This window comes from Macaca nemestrina, chromosome 1 (genome assembly GCF_043159975.1).
Source record: "Macaca nemestrina isolate mMacNem1 chromosome 1, mMacNem.hap1, whole genome shotgun sequence".
Lineage (NCBI taxonomy): Eukaryota > Metazoa > Chordata > Mammalia > Primates > Cercopithecidae > Macaca > Macaca nemestrina.
In genome coordinates this window covers 211,426,929-211,446,501 of record NC_092125.1, presented here as the reverse complement: position 1 = coordinate 211,446,501, position 19,573 = coordinate 211,426,929, and the positions used below count along the sequence as shown (strand labels likewise).

Genomic DNA, 19,573 nt, shown 5'->3' with positions numbered 1-19,573 from the left:
GGGGAAGGGCCCTGGGGCTGAACCACGGCTGCCTGACCCCACAGGGTTAGGGCATGCAAAGAAAATGCCAGGGGTGGAGGCCCCATCAGCGGCAGTATAGGCCAAACTAGATAAACGGGACGTGCAGGGAGTGCCCGACCACCCCCTTATCCTAAATCCTACCCATACCCCACCATCCACCCACTACACCAATGCAAAATCTCTGGCCCCTCCAGGAGGGGAATGAACTGGAGCAGCCCAGAGCAGGGCCAAGTGGGCGGGGCATGGGAGGGCTGAGTGTGGGCCGAGGCTGCCACCTGCTGGACAAGCCAGACCCAGGCGCAGAGGAGGTGAAGAGGGAAGACAGGCGCCCAGTGCCGTCAGGCTGGGTGGCCCCCAGCCCCTTAATGCATGTGTCCATCATTTATTCTCATCCCAGGCTTCCACCCGCCAGGGACTCCTAAGGCCAAGTGCGTTCGTGTCCCTTAACTCACCCCACAGTCTCTGCAGCCCCACAGCACAGGGTGGAGACACAGAAAGGGAGACTGAGACCCTGAGGGTTCCTCAGCGAGGCAGGGGCAGAGCTCTGAACACCTGCCCATGCCTGGCACGGGACAAGGCGTCGCACGTGTGTTGTGCACCGAATCCCAGCCACTGGCCTGGAGCTGTCAGAAGCCCCCATGTTACAGAGGGGGAACCAATGGACACAGGTGGCAGGTACGGGGTAGAGGCTGAAGCCCTGCTACTGCCTGACAGCCCCTTCATCCCTAGAATCTCACGTGAGGAGAAGAGGGAGAGGGGAGAGGGCCTCTCAGCTCTGCTGGCCTGGTCCTGATGGGGAGCCCCTCACCAGCCATGGTGGGCTCCAAGCCCAGAGGCAGGGCATGCCCAGGAGGCAGGCGAGGAGGGTGGTGCTAGCAGGGAAGATGGAACCATCAGGGAAGACCAGGAGCCCCCAGCAATGGAAGAGGCACCAATACTGAAAGCCAAGGCCCCCCCAGTAGACAGAAGGGAGGCCAGAGGGACCTGTGATCTGCTGAAGGCATCTGGTCCATGGAGTGACAGGGCTGGAAGGAGAAGCCAGGGCCCTGACTCTGTCGCTGGGGCAGCCCGTGCACCATAACAGCTGCCTGCCGCCAAAGCATCCATCCTGGGGGTCCACCTCCAAGTGTGGCCACTGGGATGGGGCACATGGAAGTTTCTAGAACAAGGCTTGCAACTTGACAAGTGCATGTGAGGCTTGTTTCTGGAGGCAGCTGAGCAGAGGGGTCAGAGCAAGGCTTTGGGCCCCAAGAGACCACTGAGTGTGTGACTTTGGGCAATGATGTATGTCCTCCTGAGCCTCAGTTTCCTCATCTGTAAAGGGGGATAATAACTTCCTCTTAGGGATTCTGGGAAAACTGAGTCTCAGGCACAGCAAATGCTAACATTGGTCATTAGATGGGATGAACCTGACGCTAGGGGACGTCTGTGCCCTGGGGGCTTGTGTTTACACACACACACACACACACACACACGCCCTCAGCCAGATGCTGGGGCAGGGGACAGTTCCTCATTTCGGACACTGACTGCCGGTAGGGGATGTGGGCAGGGGTATTGCTGTGGTCAGTCTGGCTCAGCACCCAAAAGAAAGTGTCAAGTCAGGGAAAATTCTGGGAAAGGGGATGTGGGATTGGGGGAGGGCACGAGAAGGGGAGGGGGCCCAGCCCTGCTTTGGGCAATCCTTGCTCTGACCACTCTGACACCGTGTCCTCTTGTCTGGGAGAGGGGAAGCAGATCTGAGGACATCTCTGTGACCAGGCCAGAAACCGCTCACCCACAGGTGAGGCCCGGACCCCTGCCCAGGTATGGGCAGATGGCCATTTCCCCCACCTTCTGCCACCTTCCTGAAACGTGGTGCCAGGGGCAACTTGGTGTGTGAGGGGAAGGAAGCCTGGGCCCCAGGGCCTGGGCTGAAGAAGAGGCCCCACCATCCATCCATGGTGAGGCTCCTGGGGGAGGCAGGAAAGCGAGCTCCTGAGGGTTGAGGAGGACGGGTCCTGGGGAATGAGAGGGTTGGGGGCAGGTGAGGGGCTGGCGGGGACAGCTCAGCTCTCTCCCTCCCAGTTCCTTCTCCGGGATGGACGTGGGGCCCAGCTCCCTGCCCCACCTTGGGCTGAAGCTGCTGCTGCTCCTGCTGCTGCTGCCCCTCAGGGGCCAAGCCAACACAGGCTGCTACGGGATCCCAGGGATGCCCGGCCTGCCCGGGGCACCAGGGAAGGATGGGCACGATGGACTTCCAGGGCCTAAGGGGGAGCCAGGTGAGTCTGCTGGCCTGGTTTAGGGGTTTGGGTCTGGGGCAGGGATCAGAGTGTCTGTCTGGGGCTGACCAGGGGGCAGGGGACAGCAGGAAGTGCATTCCCTTGCTGCTACGTCTGCCCCAGGGCAGAGTCGGACTCTCACGGTGGGTCTGGCTCCTCTATCCTCAGAGCCCAGGCTTCAGGCCTCCCCAGAGGTGACCTTGGGCCCGGAGCACCTCCGTGCTCCTCCTCCTCCTCACCCAATTATAGGGAGGGATTAAGTGCCTGCCCCAAAGGTGGCCAGGAGGCTCACAGGACACGGTGCAGGGAAAGTTTTCTTGCCCTGCAACATGGGCACCTGGGGAAGCTGGGGCCCACACAGTGAACATATCCAATGCCAGGGTTCAAATCCCAGCCTCACTGATTCCGTCTATGTGAACCCGCACAAGTTACTTAACCTCGCAGTGCCTCAGTTTCCTCATCTGTAAAACGAGGAGATGGTAGCACCTGCTTCACAGGGTTGCTGTGAGGATTAAGTTAACTTAAATATAAAACAGCCCTGAGCACCGGGGAGGTCTATACAGGTGTAGGCTATTGTATCATTGGTTTTATCAGAGATCTGTGCTCACCTCCCTCCTTAGGATTCTGGAGAGTTGGAGGGGTGGGGAGCGAGAGGTCGGAATTGCAGCCAGAGAAACCTCTGTTGGAGGTCCACAGTCAATCCTTGGCATAAGAGAAGGGGGCTGAGGCTATGAATGGGTGACTGGGGCTGGGGCTGGGGCTGGGGCTGGAGCCCTGGGGAGTGTGAGTGCCTTGTCTGTGAGTGAGCTGGGCACGTCTGGGATGCTGGGCATGCCTGGAGCTGGCCTGGAGTGACACCGAGCAGAGGTGATGGGGTGACAGACACGGTGGAAGGGAGGGAGGCCAGCTGAGAGGAATGTCCTTCGGAGTGGTCCCACCATCATCTTCCCTCCTGGATAGATGGAATGACACCAACTTTCCAGAAGGAATTCTCCAATTTAGGGTGAGCTTAGGGTGAGCTCAATGAGGTCTCCAGGTCTGCCATCTTCCAGGAGCTTGCACTTCACAGCTGCCTCTGGCCATCTCCCTGCCCAGGGTAGCTGATGGCCACCAATGATTGAGCCCCCAAGTCCCAGGTGTGGTCTCAGTTTTAGGAATGATAAAACCGAGGCCACAATCCCTTGAAGAAGTGATTGACCCTCATTTTGCAAATGTCAAAGCTGGGGTTCAGAGAGATTGAGCAACTTGTCCAAAGTCACACAGTGGGATCCTGTCCAGCTCCCAAGTCCACGTTCTCCACCACTGCCCTCGGCTGCCTCTCAAGCCCCCTCTCTATTGCTGTTTCCTGGCCTCCTCTCAATTGGTGGTTTGAAGACATCACGAAGGATGAGACGCTGCTCTGCTCAGCATCCCCGGAGCCATCATGAGGACCAGACACTCCAGGGCACGCCTCCTGCGGTGTGCCTGGCACTGTGCCTTCTCCCACTCCACCCTTTCGGGGACTCCCTCTTCTATTAGGCCTGTATCTCAACTGAGCAAACACAGGCTCAGGGAGGGAGGTCACCCTCCCGGGGTCACAGGTGGGAAGGCCAGGTCGGCTGGGTCCTGACCCCAATGCTGAGGCCTAACAAGTTCATAAGTCATAGAGGATCTGTCATAAATGGGTCTGCACAGACTCCCAGCCCGATGGAAGTCAGAGGAGGGAAGGAAACATGAGGGCTGATGGGGGTGGTCAAGGAGGGCTTCCTGGAAGAGGAAACTGGAGTCAGACCTTTAAAGATGGGTATGATTTAGATAAGGGGAGAAGAATCTCACAGAGGCTCAGATCATCGGGGCTGGAACAGAGTGAGACCCTGGGATTCTCTACACTTGAGTTAGAGACCTGACTGCACCTCAAACTGGCTGCATGGCCTTGGGCAAGTCTCTGACTCGGCTTCCTCATCGGTAACATGAGGGAAATTGAACCAGGCCAGCTGTCATGGGGGCTGACGTGGGCTGAATGGGGCTGGGGTGAGCTGGAGAGAGCAGGCCCTGTAGTGGGGCGGCTTCAATTTGGCTCCATCCAGGGGTTCCCATGTGCTAACCTGGGGAGTCCATCTCAGGAGTGGATATAGGTTTTGTGGGACTCTGAAGCTTATAAAATGTTGAGAGTCCTCTTTGTGAAAAATAATACAAACTGACAGATACGCTTGATTGCAGAGGTGAGAGTGGTCACAAAAATTTACACGTGACAAAATTATATTGGAACCACACACACACACAAAGTGTATATAAAACTGGTGAGGTCTAGATAAGCTCTGTCAACTTCCTGGTTTTGACATTATACTTTAGTTATGCAAGTTGTGGCATTGGGGAAAACTGGGTGAAGAGTCCCTGTTCTTTTTTTTTTTTTTTTTTTTTCAACTTTCTTTGTCTCTATAATTATTTCAAAATAAAAAAGTTGAAAAAAAATTAGAAATACAAAATCAGGCAAAAGGTCTTGAAGGGGCTGATGCGAGTGGACAGAAGCTGAAACTTAAGCTGCCTCTGACCAACCTTCTGATTTTTTGTCAAGGAGCTCTGAGAATTTCAATTTCAAATGAGTTCTGAATTTGTACATGTTGGGCTCCAATTAAAAATTTTAAAAAACATTGTGCAGGCCCAGCAAGATACGTGTGGCCACATGCCATCTGTCCGTGGGCTGACGTTCATGGCATCTGAGATCCCGCCCAGCTCTGAGCTCCCTACTTGCTCCATCACAAATGTGGAAACTGAGGCCAAGAGACAGGGAAGTGCCTTAGACAAGGTCAGAGGGCGGGTTGGTGGAGAAGCAGGACTTGAACCAGACTCTCTCTCTCCCTCCAGCCAAAGCCTGACTCCCTGCACCCGGCTCCTAGGGAGACAGCCCATCTATGGGAATGAGATTCTAGAGACCAAACGCCAGCGCTGTGTTCCCTGGAAGACACCCTCAGGGTCCCTCCTCCCTGTCCCCCACCCTACCCTTTCTCTCTGCCTTCTCCATCTCCAGGAATCCCAGCCATTCCCGGGACCCGAGGACCCAAAGGGCAGAAGGGAGAACCCGGCACACCTGGCCATCCTGGGAAAAATGGCCCCATGGGACCCCCTGGGATGCCAGGGGTGCCCGGCCCCATGGGCATCCCTGGAGAGCCAGGCGAGGAGGGCAGATACAAGCAGAAGTACCAGTCAGTGTTCACGGTCGCTCGGCAGACCCACCAGCCCCCTGCACCCAACAGCCTGATCAGATTCAATGCGGTCCTCACCAACCCGCAGGGAGATTATGACACTAGCACTGGCAAGTTCACCTGCAAAGTCCCCGGCCTCTACTACTTTGTCTACCACGCGTCGCATACAGCCAACCTGTGCGTGCTGCTGTACCGCGGCGGCGTCAAGGTGGTCACTTTCTGTGGCCACACGTCCCAAGCCAATCAGGTCAACTCGGGCGGTGTGCTGCTGAGGTTGCAGGTGGGCGAGGAGGTGTGGCTGGGTGTCAATGACTACTATGACATGGTGGGCATCCAGGGCTCCGACAGCGTCTTCTCCGGCTTCCTGCTCTTCCCCGACTAGGGCGGGCAGAGGGGCTCGAGCCATCCACCTCCCTCAGCTTCCTGCATGGACCCACCTTACCGGCCAGTCTGCATCCTTGCCTAGACCATTCTCCCCGCCGGATGGACTCCTCCTCCAGGGAGCCCACCCTGGCTCACCCACCCCCAACCCACTCCACCCCACCACATGGGTTCTCTCCTTCCTCTGAACTTCTTCAGGAGTCACTGCTTGTGTGGTTCCTGTGACACGTAACCAATGCCTTCTGGTACTGCCATTCTTTTTTTTGTTTTGTTTTGTTTTCAAGTATTGGAAGGGGTGGGGAGATATATAAATAAATCATGAAATCAATACATATGCCTGGCCCAGATTCCTCATTGCTGATTCTTTGAACTTCAGATCTTCGACTTTGCATCAGCCATAGCGGTCCATGGGCTCTGGGCTCAAGGTATCTGGTTGGTGCTCAGGAAAGCTTGGCTGCCAGTGTTGGGACTCAGCGCCATTTAGCCTGGTGGGAGAGAGATGTTCTAAGTGTGGTTACACGCTGCCAGAGGTCCCCAAGGGGTCATCCACTCTCACTTTTTTTTTGGTGGGAGAGGCACTGCCATTATTAAAGGTATCCAAGGTCACAGGTAAATGGGGATCAGTTTGACTTCCCGGGCCTGTGCTGAACTTCAAGAGCATTTACCATGGGAGGGAACTGGGCTTGGGTAAGCCCAGTACAGACAAAGACAAGATGTGTGCAATGAATTTGTGCTGAATGAATAAGAAATTGGTGTGAATGAATGAATGCATAAGTGGGTAAGTGAACAACTAAAAGCAGAGTAAATGAATGAATGAATAAAATCATAATAACTAACATTTACTGAGCACCTAGTATATGCCAGTCATTACTCTAAGCACTTTACACATATTAACTCATTTAATATTCATAATCATGCTCTGAGATGGGCATGAGGGGGGGAGAGAGAGAGAGAGAGAGAATTGGCCCCCCAGATGTTTGAATTACCCCAAATAACTCACAGACTCTGGGACTCCCGGGAGATCTCAAGCCACTGCTGCCCACCAGCCATCAAGTTTGGACTGTGAGGTTGTTGGTGGTTGGACCCAGCCACCATGGTCCTTCTTGGAGGATGATGGAAGCCCACAATTTGATGTTTCAGGTACAAAAAGATCAAAAGTCTAACTTTCCTATGCAGACTCCTGGTCCAATTCTCAGCACCCAGTCAGACTCGAGGCTCACTCTAGCCTGGGAGAACCTGGCCTGTCCTGGCTGTGATCACAGCTTGGTTCCACAAAGCCCCACGGAGTCATGGAAGCACCAGCCAACTGAGGCATGGGCTGTGAAGAGCAGTGGCTCAAGCTGAGTTCTACAACCACCTCCATTCACTTTGGCTCCTCTGTTTGGGAAAGGGGCTGTGTCACAACTCCCTGCCTTTGCCCATGAAGTCCCTCCCACTCCTGCAAATCATCCATCCACCTGGATAATATTCACTCAACTGTCAGGAGTCAACACAAACATCACCTCCTCCACGAAGCCTTCTCCGATTTACCCCTTGGGTCCCCACAGTGCCCTCCACAAATTTGGGCACAAATTCATGACTCCTTAGAGCCCAGGTTCCCAAATCAGGTGGTGAATAAAATTAACCTAAAGACTTACTTAAAACAAAATAAAACAAGCAAAACCAGATTTCTCAACTCCGGGCTGTGTTATAAAGGTCTGGGGAAGACCAGGCTGTAAATGAGTTGGCGGTTTGCAGGGGAATCTGATGCACACAGCCAACCAACTGGCTTTTGTGCACTTAGTCACTTACAGGTCTGCCTCCCCTCTAGACTGTAAGAATCATGGGGGATGGCCCCTTCCATACACACCTGGCACATGACAGGAGCATGAAAAGTGTGTAAGATGGGAAGGAGGGAGAGAAAGACACACACACACATGCACACACACATATATGCATATATACACATGCATATAAAGACACATGTACAGACATACACACATATGCATACACACAAACCATACAAACACATACATACATACACATATATGCATACAAACACATACACACAGACACATATATACACATACAAATTACATACATATGCAAACATACACACATATGTACATACATACACACATATATAGGCACATGCACAGACATACACACATATATGCATACACATACACATATTTATACACATATATACACAGACACATGCACAGACATCCACACATATACACATATAAAAATACACCTATATACACAGATATACACATACATACATGTATACACATACACACACATACACATATATACACATACACACACATATACATGCATACACTATCCACGCAACACATAGATATATGCATACACACAGAAACACACATACACATATACGCATATACATGCACATACATACACACATGCATATACATGCACACACACTGACACACACACATAGACATCCACACATAGACATCCACACATCCACACACATTCACAGACACACACAGAGACACACATACACACATAGACACTCATGCACATGTACACACAGATATACACACAGATGCATACACACATACATACACACATATACATGCACACATATACACACACATACACATACAGAAATACACAGAGGGAGAGCAGCAGGCAGGCACGGAGGAACCCGGACGGTTCACTGAGTCCAGTGCCCCTGGTGGGGATGGCGTAAAGGCCACGGCCACGGCATCCACTGTTCTCCTCCACCAACCTCTGAGCCATCAGCCGGGCGAAGCCGTAAGTGATACATCTTTCTTCTCATTTCTCTTTTGTTTAAAAAATCAATACACGGTTTATGTAGGTCACAGTGTCAGATCAGAAACCTGTACTTTGGAAATGACAATTTTTGTGCCATTTTTATTTTCCATAATTGTTTCCTTGTTGTTCTCTCTTCGTCAGGGGAGGCAAGCCTTTGAAAATGCCAGCTTGTCTGCTTTGCCAAGAGGAGGCGGGGGAGAGTTTTCAGTGGGGCAGGCAAGGAGGGGTGGACATGGGGCAGGAGCCAGGACAAGACACCCCAAGCTGCAAGGAACCCCTTTCCAACCACAGGCAGGTGAGGGGTATAGGTTTCTTTTTCTAGTCTTTGCAGAGATCAGGGATTTTCCACTCTCAATCAGAGAGGCAAGTCCAAAATTTTGTGGGTACAGAGACCAGCCGACTCCCATCAGTGGGCCCCTCAGCTCCTGATCCCCAAGTCCAGGCCTCCTCTTAATCCAGGCCTGGCTTCTTTGCTCCTGGGTTCCAAGAATTCCATCTTCTCTTCATATAAGTAAGACCGTTCCCACGTTTGCAGTGGGTGCCCACCAAGGGCTGGGCACTCAGCTGGCCCTGGACATGGCAGGGTGACCTCGCTGGCCCCCAAAACAGCCCCAGGAGATAGGCGTTCATGCCTCCCATTTCTACACGAGGAAACCGAGGCCAGCAAACATTCCTGAGGCCACATAGTTAGCAAGACACAGAGCTGGGATTCAAACTGCCCAAGTCCATGCTCCTAACCCACCTCTGCTGCTTCCTGTTCTTAGCCTCACTGCTTCTACCCGAAATTCACATCCATCTTTTCCCATTGCCATTAGCCACCTAAGAATTAGACGCCCAGAGGCCGGGCACAGTGGCTCAGGCCTATAATCTCAACACTTTGGGAGGCCGAGGCAGGCAGATCACTTGAGGTCAGGAGTTTGAGACCAGCCTGACCAACATGGTGAAACCCTGTCTCTACTTTAAAAAATACAAAAATTAGCTGCGCGTGGTGGCATGCACCTGTAGTCCCAGCTACTTGGGAGGCTGAGGCAGGAGAATCGCTTGAATTCGGGAGGCAGGGGCTCCAGTGAGCCGAGATCACACCACTGCACTCCAGTCTGAGCAACAGACTGAGACTCCATCTCAAGGAAAAAAAAAAAAAGAGAGAGAGAGAGAATTAGAGGCCCAGGGCCACTCGGCTTTGGGAATGCTCAGAACTCCTCAACTTGCAACCTACTAACTCGTTTCTCCCTTTGTGGAGAAGCTGCTGCTTCTCTTCACCCTAGCCTGGGTCCTTTCGGGACTATAGTTGACTGAGCTCAGAGACCTTTTGGTTTTGTCAAACTTACCTTTCCCTCCTGTTCACCCACCGCAGTTAACACTTAATTTCCACCAAGCCACACCCACAAGCCCAGTGAATTTCCGTCTCCAAGCACAGTTGTCAAGAGGGCCCTCCAGCTCCTGGTGCTTGCTGGTCATCATGGCGTCTGAGAGGCAGCCACAGGGAGAGACTGATAACCTAGTGCCAGGGATGCGGCTTCCAGGCCTGTATCTGCCACTTCCATGAGGTGTCGGCCCCAGCAGTCACTCTTTCTGTGACATTTATCACAGAAGCAATGAAGCCTCATGTCATTCCACGTTTAATACCGGTCTCCCCCCCGTAGAAGGGAAGCCCCATGGGGACAGGGACCATGGCTGATTTGCTAAGCGCTCTCTCTTCAGTGCCTAGCACACGGAGGCGAACACTAAATATTCATTAAATGATGGCTCTCCCTTCTGAGCCTCAGTTTCCCCGTATATAAAATGAGGAGGACGAGCCGAGTGACCTCAGCCCCTCTCCGGCCCTAACTTGGTGTGACTCCAGGATTGAGAAGAAGCGACAGGCTCCTGCCTGGGCCTATTATTGTCATCAGCTTCAAGCCCTGCTGGAAGCAGAGGGAGGGGTATCAATAAATAATGAACACATTTAAAATTCATCATGAGATTATTTTCTGAGAACAGGGAAAGAGCAGGGGCACAGAATGGGAAGGAAGCAGAAGAGATGAGCCCAGAAAGGGGAAGCCTGGGACATGAAGTGATATTAACAATGAACATGTGCACAGCCCTTTACAGTTTACCCCCGGACAGTTCCTTCCCCATCATTTCCTCCATTATCCTCCCAGCAGCCTGTGAGATCTGTATCTGTAGAGCAGGTATGATTATGGTCCCATCCTATAGCAGAGAAAATTGGGGCTCCCTTGGGGCTCCCTTGACTGAGAACACGTAAGCTGGCAAGTGGCAGAGCCGAGATGGGAATCAAAGTCTCTGATTCTAAGCCAGCGCTCAGGCACCGGGCCAGCCACATGATGGTCACTGAGGAACACCCCTGCCCAGTGAAGAAGAAGATCACGAGGTCAGAGAGCCTGGGAGGGTGAGCTTCGGACGTTCCCCCAGGACGGCGTGTTCTCCCCACAGATGCTGAGTCGGCAAAGCCAAACTTGCCACCCACCCATCTCATTTACAGTAAATCCGGTGGGTTGCAGAAATGGGACCTGAAACTGCCTGAGGGCAGCAGGGTGGGGGGACAGTGGGGGGATGGGAAAGGGGCCAGCCTGCTGGGCCGTGGGAGGGGACCGTCAGGGGAAAGCCCTTCCCTCGTCTGGGGAAGGGAACTTCCGCTTCGGACCGAGGGCAGCAGGCTCCCGGCTCCTGGTCCCACTGCTGCTCAGCCCAGCGGCATCACAGGACGCCGGCTTCCCAGGTGAGGACGGGGCTTGGCACCTGGGGGAGGCTGGCAGGGCCAATATGGCGGAAAGTGGTGATTCTGTAAGTGTGAGCTTTGCGTTGCCTGCCTTGGAGCCAGCTGGGCTGTTTAACAGTGCAGGTCACTGGGCCCAATCCCAGACCTATGGGATCCAGCTCTCTGGGGTGAGCTGGGGAGTCTGCTGCTACCCAGGGCCCAGCGGATGGGCAGGCCGTCTAAAGTGGGAGCCTGGCACATAAGGGCTTTGGCATCACAGAGACTGGCTCTGCATCTTATGCGTTGGTCATCTTGGGCAAGTCACCTAACCTCTGTCAGCCCGCCCCTCTGTGGAGAACAGAACCTCTCAGGGCTGCTGTGCCCTATAGGAGATCAAGCTTGCAAAAGCTTAGTGCATGCCCTGGCTCAAAATGTATCAGTAAACCGGAGGCAGGAGTGGGATTAGAACCCAGTCGCTCCTGCCCAGCCCAACATTTCCCCAACACCTTGCTTATCTCCTTATACTCTGCCGAGAAAACTCAGCTTGACTCTTACAAATAAATAAGGGGACGTGCACGTAGAGTTACGATGAGTTCTCAGCTAGTACTGAGTGAGCGCAATGTTTGTGCAGTGGGAGAGTGGGATGTGGCACTGCACGGGGCGGGGGGACCTTATTTCTTCTAAGCGCCTTCTCCTGTCATCCTTCCGGCAGCCCTGTCAGGTTGAAATCAGCGTTGCCAAGAGACTCAGAGAGGTTAAGGCACTTGCCTGAGGTTATGCAACCGGTAGCAGATGGGGCTTTAAAGTCAAGTGGGCCTGACTCCACGTTGGGGAAAGGGACTGCGGGGACCGAAGGAGATGGAAAGGTCAGAGCCTGGGGGGAAGACAGGAGAAACCAGGCTGGTAATGATCATGGGCTGGCACAGGCAGGAGGCAGTTAAACCAGGTGAGTTGTAAGCCCTAACCCAAGCCTGAAACTCGGTGGCATTTGAAATGGACTAGAACCAGCACTTTCCCACTTCCCCTGCCCCTGGCTTCCCCAAGAAGCCCAAGTCCCGTCAGTACCCTGCTCTCCACCCTTCCCCCCACCAGCTGGTCACAGCTCTCCACCCCTGGCTGCCTCCAACTGACAGAGCCCCTCCCTCTAAGCCCAGTCTCTCAAAGGGATTGTCTTTTTTTACTTCTCCAACCATCTTCCCTTTTGTTCAACCACTCAGGAATTCTTGGATGACAGTGATAATAATAAAATAGCTAATATTCATTAAGCATTTCCAACATGCCAGGATCTGTCGGAAGCTGTAACTCATGTCCTCTCACATACCCGATGAGGGATAGAGTAACATTATCCCCACTTTATAGGAGGGTAAACTGTGACCAGAGAGGAGTGATTTCCCAAGTCCCTTAGCTAAGAAGCAGTAGAGACCTTACGTGAATGCTGAGTGTTGCTTTCCTTATGACACTCTAGGCTCCCACCACCAGGTGAATGTGTGCTGCCTAACAAGAGCCGCAAGCATCGTGGTGGTAAAAAGCCACTTTCACCGAATACTGACCGTGTGCCTACCACTACTCTTAGCGTGCCCCATGCGTTAGTCCTTTTATCAGGCTGTCTGGCCTCAAAGTTTATGTTTTAACCACCAGGTACAGTGACCTCTTAACATAACATTGAGTTTTAAGATCCAGTGGATGTGGGTTTGACTCCCAGCCACACAGGAGCTGTGTGACTTTTATCAAGGTGCTTGCCCTCTCTGATCCCGTTTCCTTATCTGTAAAATGAGAAAGCAAGAGTGCATTCTCAGGGGCTGAGCATCAAATTACATGAGATAATGGCATGTAAACCAGCTGGCTCACAGCCTGGCCCATAAGTACCCAACTTATTAAAGTTATCAAATTGTAAAACCTTTAGAAGAGCAAGAGTGAGAGCTGATGCTTGTTCGGGGACAAGCAGGACCATGCCCCTGAGCCACCCTCTCTTCAGAGCATAGAGCCTGACAGAACCTAAAGCTGTCACCAGCAGACCCTGGCCATGCTCATCTTTACAGCTTCCTTTCCTTGGTGCACAGAGTCCGCCATAACTCAGGGCTTTGAGCAAGAAATTGATCAGGACCTGGCTGAGGGGCTGAGGCTGATTTGCCAAGCTTAGGAGCCAAATATCAGCTGGCTTTTTCTGGTCCCAGGGGGCCCTCCACATGCCAGACTCTGAGGTTGGTACAGCCAGCATGAGGCAGAGAGGGCAGGGGTTTGGCCACAACCCTACTGCTAAATAATTTGCTGGGTGATTTGGGGTAGGTTGTTTTCTGAGTTCTGATCCTCAGTTTCTTCATCTGCAAGATGGGAAATTCACCACAACCCACTTCCCCAGGGTGTTGTGAGGATCAGAGAACAGCAGCAGCAGTAGCAGCCACAAGTCCCAATGAGAGCTTGGGGCTCAGGGCTTTGTGACTCTTTCCCATCCGGGGTCTCGCCTGGGTCCCTTTGGCCGCTCTGGGAGGTGGGCAGAGACCACTTTGCTCCCCCATTTTAAGAAAGGATACAGTTCAGCCTCTGAGGAAAGGTTTCCCAGAGGAAGAAGGCTTTGACCCAAGCCTTGAATGATGAAAAATATTTGGATCTGGGCAAAGGTGGAATGGGCTGCCTCAAGAGGTAACGAGCTGCCCATCACTGAAATGGTGCAAACCATGGATGGAAGAGCCCTTGGCAGAGAGGTCATTTCCTCACACTCTGCTGAGAAAGTTCAGCTTGACTCTTCCAAGGAAATAATGTGATGTGCAGCTACAGTTGTGATTAATTCTTAGGACTGAGTGAACACAACGTGTGTGCAGCAGGGGAGTGTGATGAGGCACCACACGGGGACCTTGGCAGAGGTGTCATTGAGGAAACTTAAGAATAGGCTGACGGGTCCTCAGGAACGTAAACATGGAATTGCCATAAGCGGTAATTCCTCTTCTAGTTATAAACTCCAAAGAATTACAAACAGATACTCAAGTCCTGGTTCACAAATGTTCATAGCAGCACTCTTCACAGTAGCCAAAAGGTGGACACTTCCCAAATGTCCACCAATGATGAGTGGATAAACAAATAGTCAAGCGAGATGGTGCATGCCTGTAATCCCAGCTACTCAGGAGGCTGAGGCAGGAGGATCGCTTGAGTTCCAGAGTTCGAGACCAGCCTGGTCAACACAGTGAGACCCCAACTCAAAAAAAACCAAAAATCCAAAAAACCAAATTGTAGTCTAGTCGGTAAGTGGAAAGACACAGACTGTATTTTCCTCTGCTCTCACACCACGACAGTCAACCCAGAAGACTTCTGAGACCAAGTGTGGGGGGTTTCTCCCCATACACCAGCAAGCAATCAAATCTGCTGGCTGTCTTTCCGCTCGGTTCTGATACTGTCTAGAAATAGCATCAGTCCCCACAGGCTGAGAGCTCGGTCCCACAAGACTGCTCCCCCTCAGACACCAGTTGCAAGTCCAGGCTCCCAGAACTTCTGACCAATCAGCTTCAAGTTGGGGTTCTCACAACCCCCTCCTTGGGTTTGGTTTCTTTGCTAGAGTGCCCCACAGAACTCAGGGAAACACGGTTAGCAGTTTATCATAAAGAATGCTATAAAGGATGCAGATGAGGAGATGCCCAGGGTGAGGTATGAGGGAAGGGGCGTGCCACTGTCATGCCCAGGTCCCTGGGCACGCCGCCCCCAAGGAACCTCCTCATGTTCAGCTATTTGGAAGTTCTCTAAACCTAGTTCTTTGGGATTTTTATGGAGGCTTTATTATGTAGGCATGATTGATCAAACCACTGACCATTGGTAATCAACTTAACCTTCAGCCCCACTCCCCTCCCCAGAGGTTGGGGGGTGGGGCTGAGAGCAGACCCTCTAAGCCTGCCTTGGTCTTCCTGGTGACCAGCCCCATCCTGAAGCTACCTAGGGCCTGCCAGCCATCAATCAATCATTAGCATACAGAAAGACATCACTTTGGAAATTTTACGGATTTTAGGAGTTCTCTGCCAGGAAAGAGGTAGAAGACCAAATATATACTTTGCAATATCACATGTATCCACACAATGGAGAATTATTCAGCTATAAAAAGGAATGAAGTACTGATACATGCCACAACATGGATGAACCTTGAAAACATTACACTAAATGAAATAAGTCAGACACAAAAGGTCACATGTTGTATAATTCCATTTATATGAAATAATAGGAATAGGTAAATCCATAGGGACAGAAAGCAGATTCGTGGTTGTCAGGGGCTGGGGGAAAGAGGATTGAGAAGAAACTGCTTAACGGGCATAGAGTTTTATTTTGGGGTGATGAAAAGTCTTGGAACTAGGTGGAAGTGAGGATTACAAAAGACTGTGAATATATTCAACACTACTAAAATGCTTGCTTTAAACTGGTTAATTTTATGTTGTAGGAATGTTGCCTCAATTAAAAATATATAGGCTAAGGGTTAAACTAGATGAACTTTAAGGCCACTCTGTCCTGAGATTTAATGGCATGGAACACAGGCCATGCTGACCTGTTTGAGACAGCCCACCAGCTTCTTCCTAGTTCTTTGGGATTAAAAAGGAGCCATCACTGCCCTCTTGCCAGAGTCACAGCTCTGAGAATATTCCACCAGCAGAAACAGCCTGGTATGCTGGCAGGGACATCGGCTTCATTCCTTCCTGTATGACTTTGAGCAAGTGACTTGGCCTCCCTGAGCCTCAGTGTCCTGTTTGGTGTAGGAATCACAGTAGATGCAGGGATGCTCTAAGCATGCCAGGTGGCCTCTCCATAAGCAGCATCATACCCTGAATTCAGAAGCTCTACTGAATAAGAGCTTTGGGGGAATAAAACCCTCAAACTCACAGTAGCCTAGTTGCCTCTCCAGTCTTGCTTCCTGTCACTTGAACCCTCGCTCCCCTCTGCCATACTGGCCTCCTGATGATCCTCAACATCCCAACCTCTGTCCTACTTCTGGGCCATCTCCATACTTTTCTGTCCTCCTGGAACATTCTTGCCCCCACTTTTCTGGACCTTCAGGTCTCAGCCTAACCATCAGTTCCAAGAGTGGCTTCCCCTTGGAGAAGACTTTCCTGGTGGGAGGACTTTCCTCACAAAATCCATCACCTCCCACCTCCAGCCCAGTTACTCCGCCTCCCAGCATCCTTCCCTTTCTTTCAGAGCACCAATCACAGTCTATCGCTATTTCTATTTACTTGTATGCTGACCTGTTTATATCTACCTGTTTGTATCTGTCCCCACTAGGGGCACAAGACCATGAGGGCAGGGACCGTATCTGTCTTGTTCTTCACTGAATCCCCACCACCTTCACAGGGTCTGGTAGATAGGGGACAATCAGTGAACATGTGGATGGAGGAATGGATGGATGGAGGGACAGATGGAGGAATAGAGGGATGGATGGATGAATGAATAGATGGATAGATGGACAGAGGGATGGAGGGATGCAGGGGCAGAAGGATGGATGGATGGATGGACAGAGGGATGCAGGGATGGAAGGATGGAGGGATGGATGGATGGACAGCGGGATGGAGGGAGGGACGGATGGGTGGTTGGATGGATGAATGGACAGATGGATGCAGGGATGGAGGGATAGAGAGATGGATGGATGGATGGATGATGGGTGGGTGGATGCAGGGATGGGCAGAGGGATAGATGGATGGATGAATGGATGCAGGGATGGAGGGATAGAGAGATGGATGGATGGATGGATGGATGGATGGATGGATGGATGGATGGATAGAAGGATGGATGATAGGATCACCGTGGTGGTAGCCTCTCACATTGTGTTCTCCTCCACAGGAGACATCTGACATAGTATGATGATGAAGATCCTGTGGGGCAGCATCCCAGTACTGATGTTGCTCCTGCTCCTGGGTCTGCTTGATGTCTCCTGGGCCCAGGGCAGCTGCACCGGGCCCCCAGCCATCCCTGGCACTCCGGGTATCCCTGGGACACCTGGCTCCGATGGCCAACCTGGGACCCCAGGGATAAAAGGAGAGAAAGGTACCATGGGATTTAGAGGCACATTGGTAATACTGACCAAGTTTCCCGTCTTCCGCCTCCCAAGTCACAGTTGCCTGCCTTTGAGACTGCAGAAGCACTGGCAAATCCAACAGCTTGCTTAACCCTTGCAGTAACTTTGTAAGGAGGGAATTCTGATTCCCATTTTACAGACAGGAAAGCAAGCATTTAGAAAGGCTACTGACTTACTCAAGGTAGCCCAGTAAATGTTGAGGCTAAGACCAGACCACAGGTCTCTTGCATTAAATTCAGGTGGAGAGAGAGTGCCGCTGTGGCCACAGAGTTCTGTGTTTAAACTTACCTCCTGGGCAAGTGACTTCTCCTCTCTGAATTGCTACTTCCTCACCTGTAAGATGGGGGCAATGATGCTTTTGTGGGGTTGTCATGGGGTTCAGATGAGACTCCCCACTGTGAAAACCCCTCTGTAAAATTTGGCTTATTCATTCATTTAACTTATGGTTATAGAGCAACCCTCTGTGCCAGTCACTCTCCTCACTTAATCTCATGTAATCCTCACAATCCCACAAAATACCTTCATCCCCATTTGACAGGTGAGGAGGCTGAGCCTCAGGAAATGTGACTCAGTCAAGGTGACACCACTACTAATGGCAGATGTGACACACGAAGCACATCTCTCTGTCCCCAGATCCCATCTTCTCAGGCCCTATTCTCTGCCACCCTACAGGAAAATCGGTTTTATCTTGTGTTGTGCCAAACCAAGGGGTAGTGGTTGCTTGGGGGTGGAGTGAGAAGGAGTCTAAAGTCCATTTCCAGGAGCAGCAAGAGTGAAAGTCATGGTTGGTTAGGGATGTCTGCCAGGGGTGAGGGATAGAGGGGGACAGCACTCATTATCCCTGCTCTAGCCTGAACAAGGACCCCCACACAAGCTGAGGAGGAGGGCCGGCCTAGCACCTTCCTTAGCAAGGAGCCGTTCTCTTCCCCACGGGCAGCAGCTCCCATGAAAGTCAAGCATATCATAGGCTCAGGAAGCTGGGCTGGAGGGAGACCCAGAGCCCCTGTCTGACACTGCCTCCTTTGTTTTACAGATGGGAGGCTGAGGCTGAGAGAGAGGCAGGGTCCTGCCCAACGTCCCAGCACAGGCCTCCTTTTGGTCTCAATGATCTCATTTCTTTGGTCTCTGCTTTTCCAGGGCTTCCAGGGCTGGCTGGAGACCATGGTGAGTTCGGAGAGAAGGGAGACCCAGGGATTCCTGGGAATCCAGGAAAAGTCGGCCCCAAGGGCCCCATGGGCCCTAAAGGCGGCCCAGGAGCCCCTGGAGCCCCAGGCCCCAAAGGTGAATCGGGAGACTACAAGGCCACCCAGAAAATCGCCTTCTCTGCCACAAGAACCATCAACACCCCCCTGCGCCGGGACCAGACCATCCGCTTCGACCACGTGATCACCAACATGAACAACAACTACGAGCCCCGCAGTGGCAAGTTCACCTGCAGGGTGCCCGGCCTCTACTACTTCACCTACCACGCCAGCTCTCGAGGGAACCTGTGTGTGAAGCTCATGCGTGGCCGGGAGCGCCCACAGAAGGTGGTCACCTTCTGCGACTACGCCTACAACACCTTCCAGGTCACCACCGGCGGCATGGTCCTCAAGCTGGAGCAGGGGGAGAACGTCTTCCTGCAGGCCACTGACAAGAACTCACTACTGGGCATGGAGGGTGCCAACAGCATCTTCTCCGGGTTCCTGCTCTTTCCAGATGTGGAGGCCTGACCTGTGGGCTGCTTCACACCCACCCTGGCTCCCCCTTCCAGCAACGCTCACTCTACCCCCAACACTACCCCTTGCCCAGCCAATGCACACAGTGGGGCTTGGTGAATGTTGCTGAGTGAATGAGTAAATAAACTCTTCAAGGCCAAGGGACAGTGGTGTAATTCAACTCTGTGTCCAAGCACCTGGCACACCAGAAATGCCATGCTCAGAAGTGTTGGTTACATGAATGAATGAACCATGAATGAATGAAGTCTCTGTCCGTGTGCTGCTCTGTGCCAGCCACACAGTGGGAGGCGGGGATCCAACACCAACTATGCTCCCAGCAGTAGCCTATACCTTTTCCTGATTCTCTCATTAATCCTCACACTCCTCCTGGGGGAGACGGCGCATCATGCCCAGCTTACAGAAGAGCAAACTGAGGATCAGAAGGGATGAAGGGATTGTCCACAATCTCACAGCAGGTCTGGGATTCAAGGGCAGGCCTGCCCACTGAT

General features: G+C 52.2%; 2 protein-coding genes across 3 annotated transcripts; both read left to right on the top strand.

Annotated features, from left to right (window-relative positions):
- The first annotated feature begins 1,691 nt into the window (after nucleotides 1-1,691).
- On the top strand, nucleotides 1,692-6,174 carry LOC105494406 (complement C1q C chain). Of its 2 annotated transcripts, none has more exons than XM_011762781.3 (3): nucleotides 1,692-1,801; nucleotides 2,086-2,279; nucleotides 5,287-6,174. In XM_011762781.3, exons 2-3 carry the CDS (start codon nucleotides 2,099-2,101, stop codon nucleotides 5,841-5,843), a joined length of 738 nt encoding a protein of 245 aa, XP_011761083.1. In that variant the 5' UTR covers nucleotides 1,692-1,801; nucleotides 2,086-2,098; the 3' UTR covers nucleotides 5,844-6,174. The 2 variants fall into 2 exon arrangements, with proteins under 2 accessions (XP_011761083.1, XP_011761084.1); XM_011762782.3 differs by having other exon boundaries at nucleotides 1,699-1,824.
- Nucleotides 6,175-11,209: 5,035 nt separating this feature from the next.
- On the top strand, nucleotides 11,210-19,225 carry LOC105494407 (complement C1q B chain). The gene is made up of 3 exons (XM_011762783.2): nucleotides 11,210-11,348; nucleotides 17,133-17,336; nucleotides 18,505-19,225. The coding sequence occupies exons 2-3, from the start codon at nucleotides 17,150-17,152 to the stop codon at nucleotides 19,077-19,079; spliced, it is 762 nt and encodes a 253-aa protein (XP_011761085.2). The 5' UTR covers nucleotides 11,210-11,348; nucleotides 17,133-17,149; the 3' UTR covers nucleotides 19,080-19,225.
- The last annotated feature ends 348 nt before the right edge of the window (nucleotides 19,226-19,573 follow it).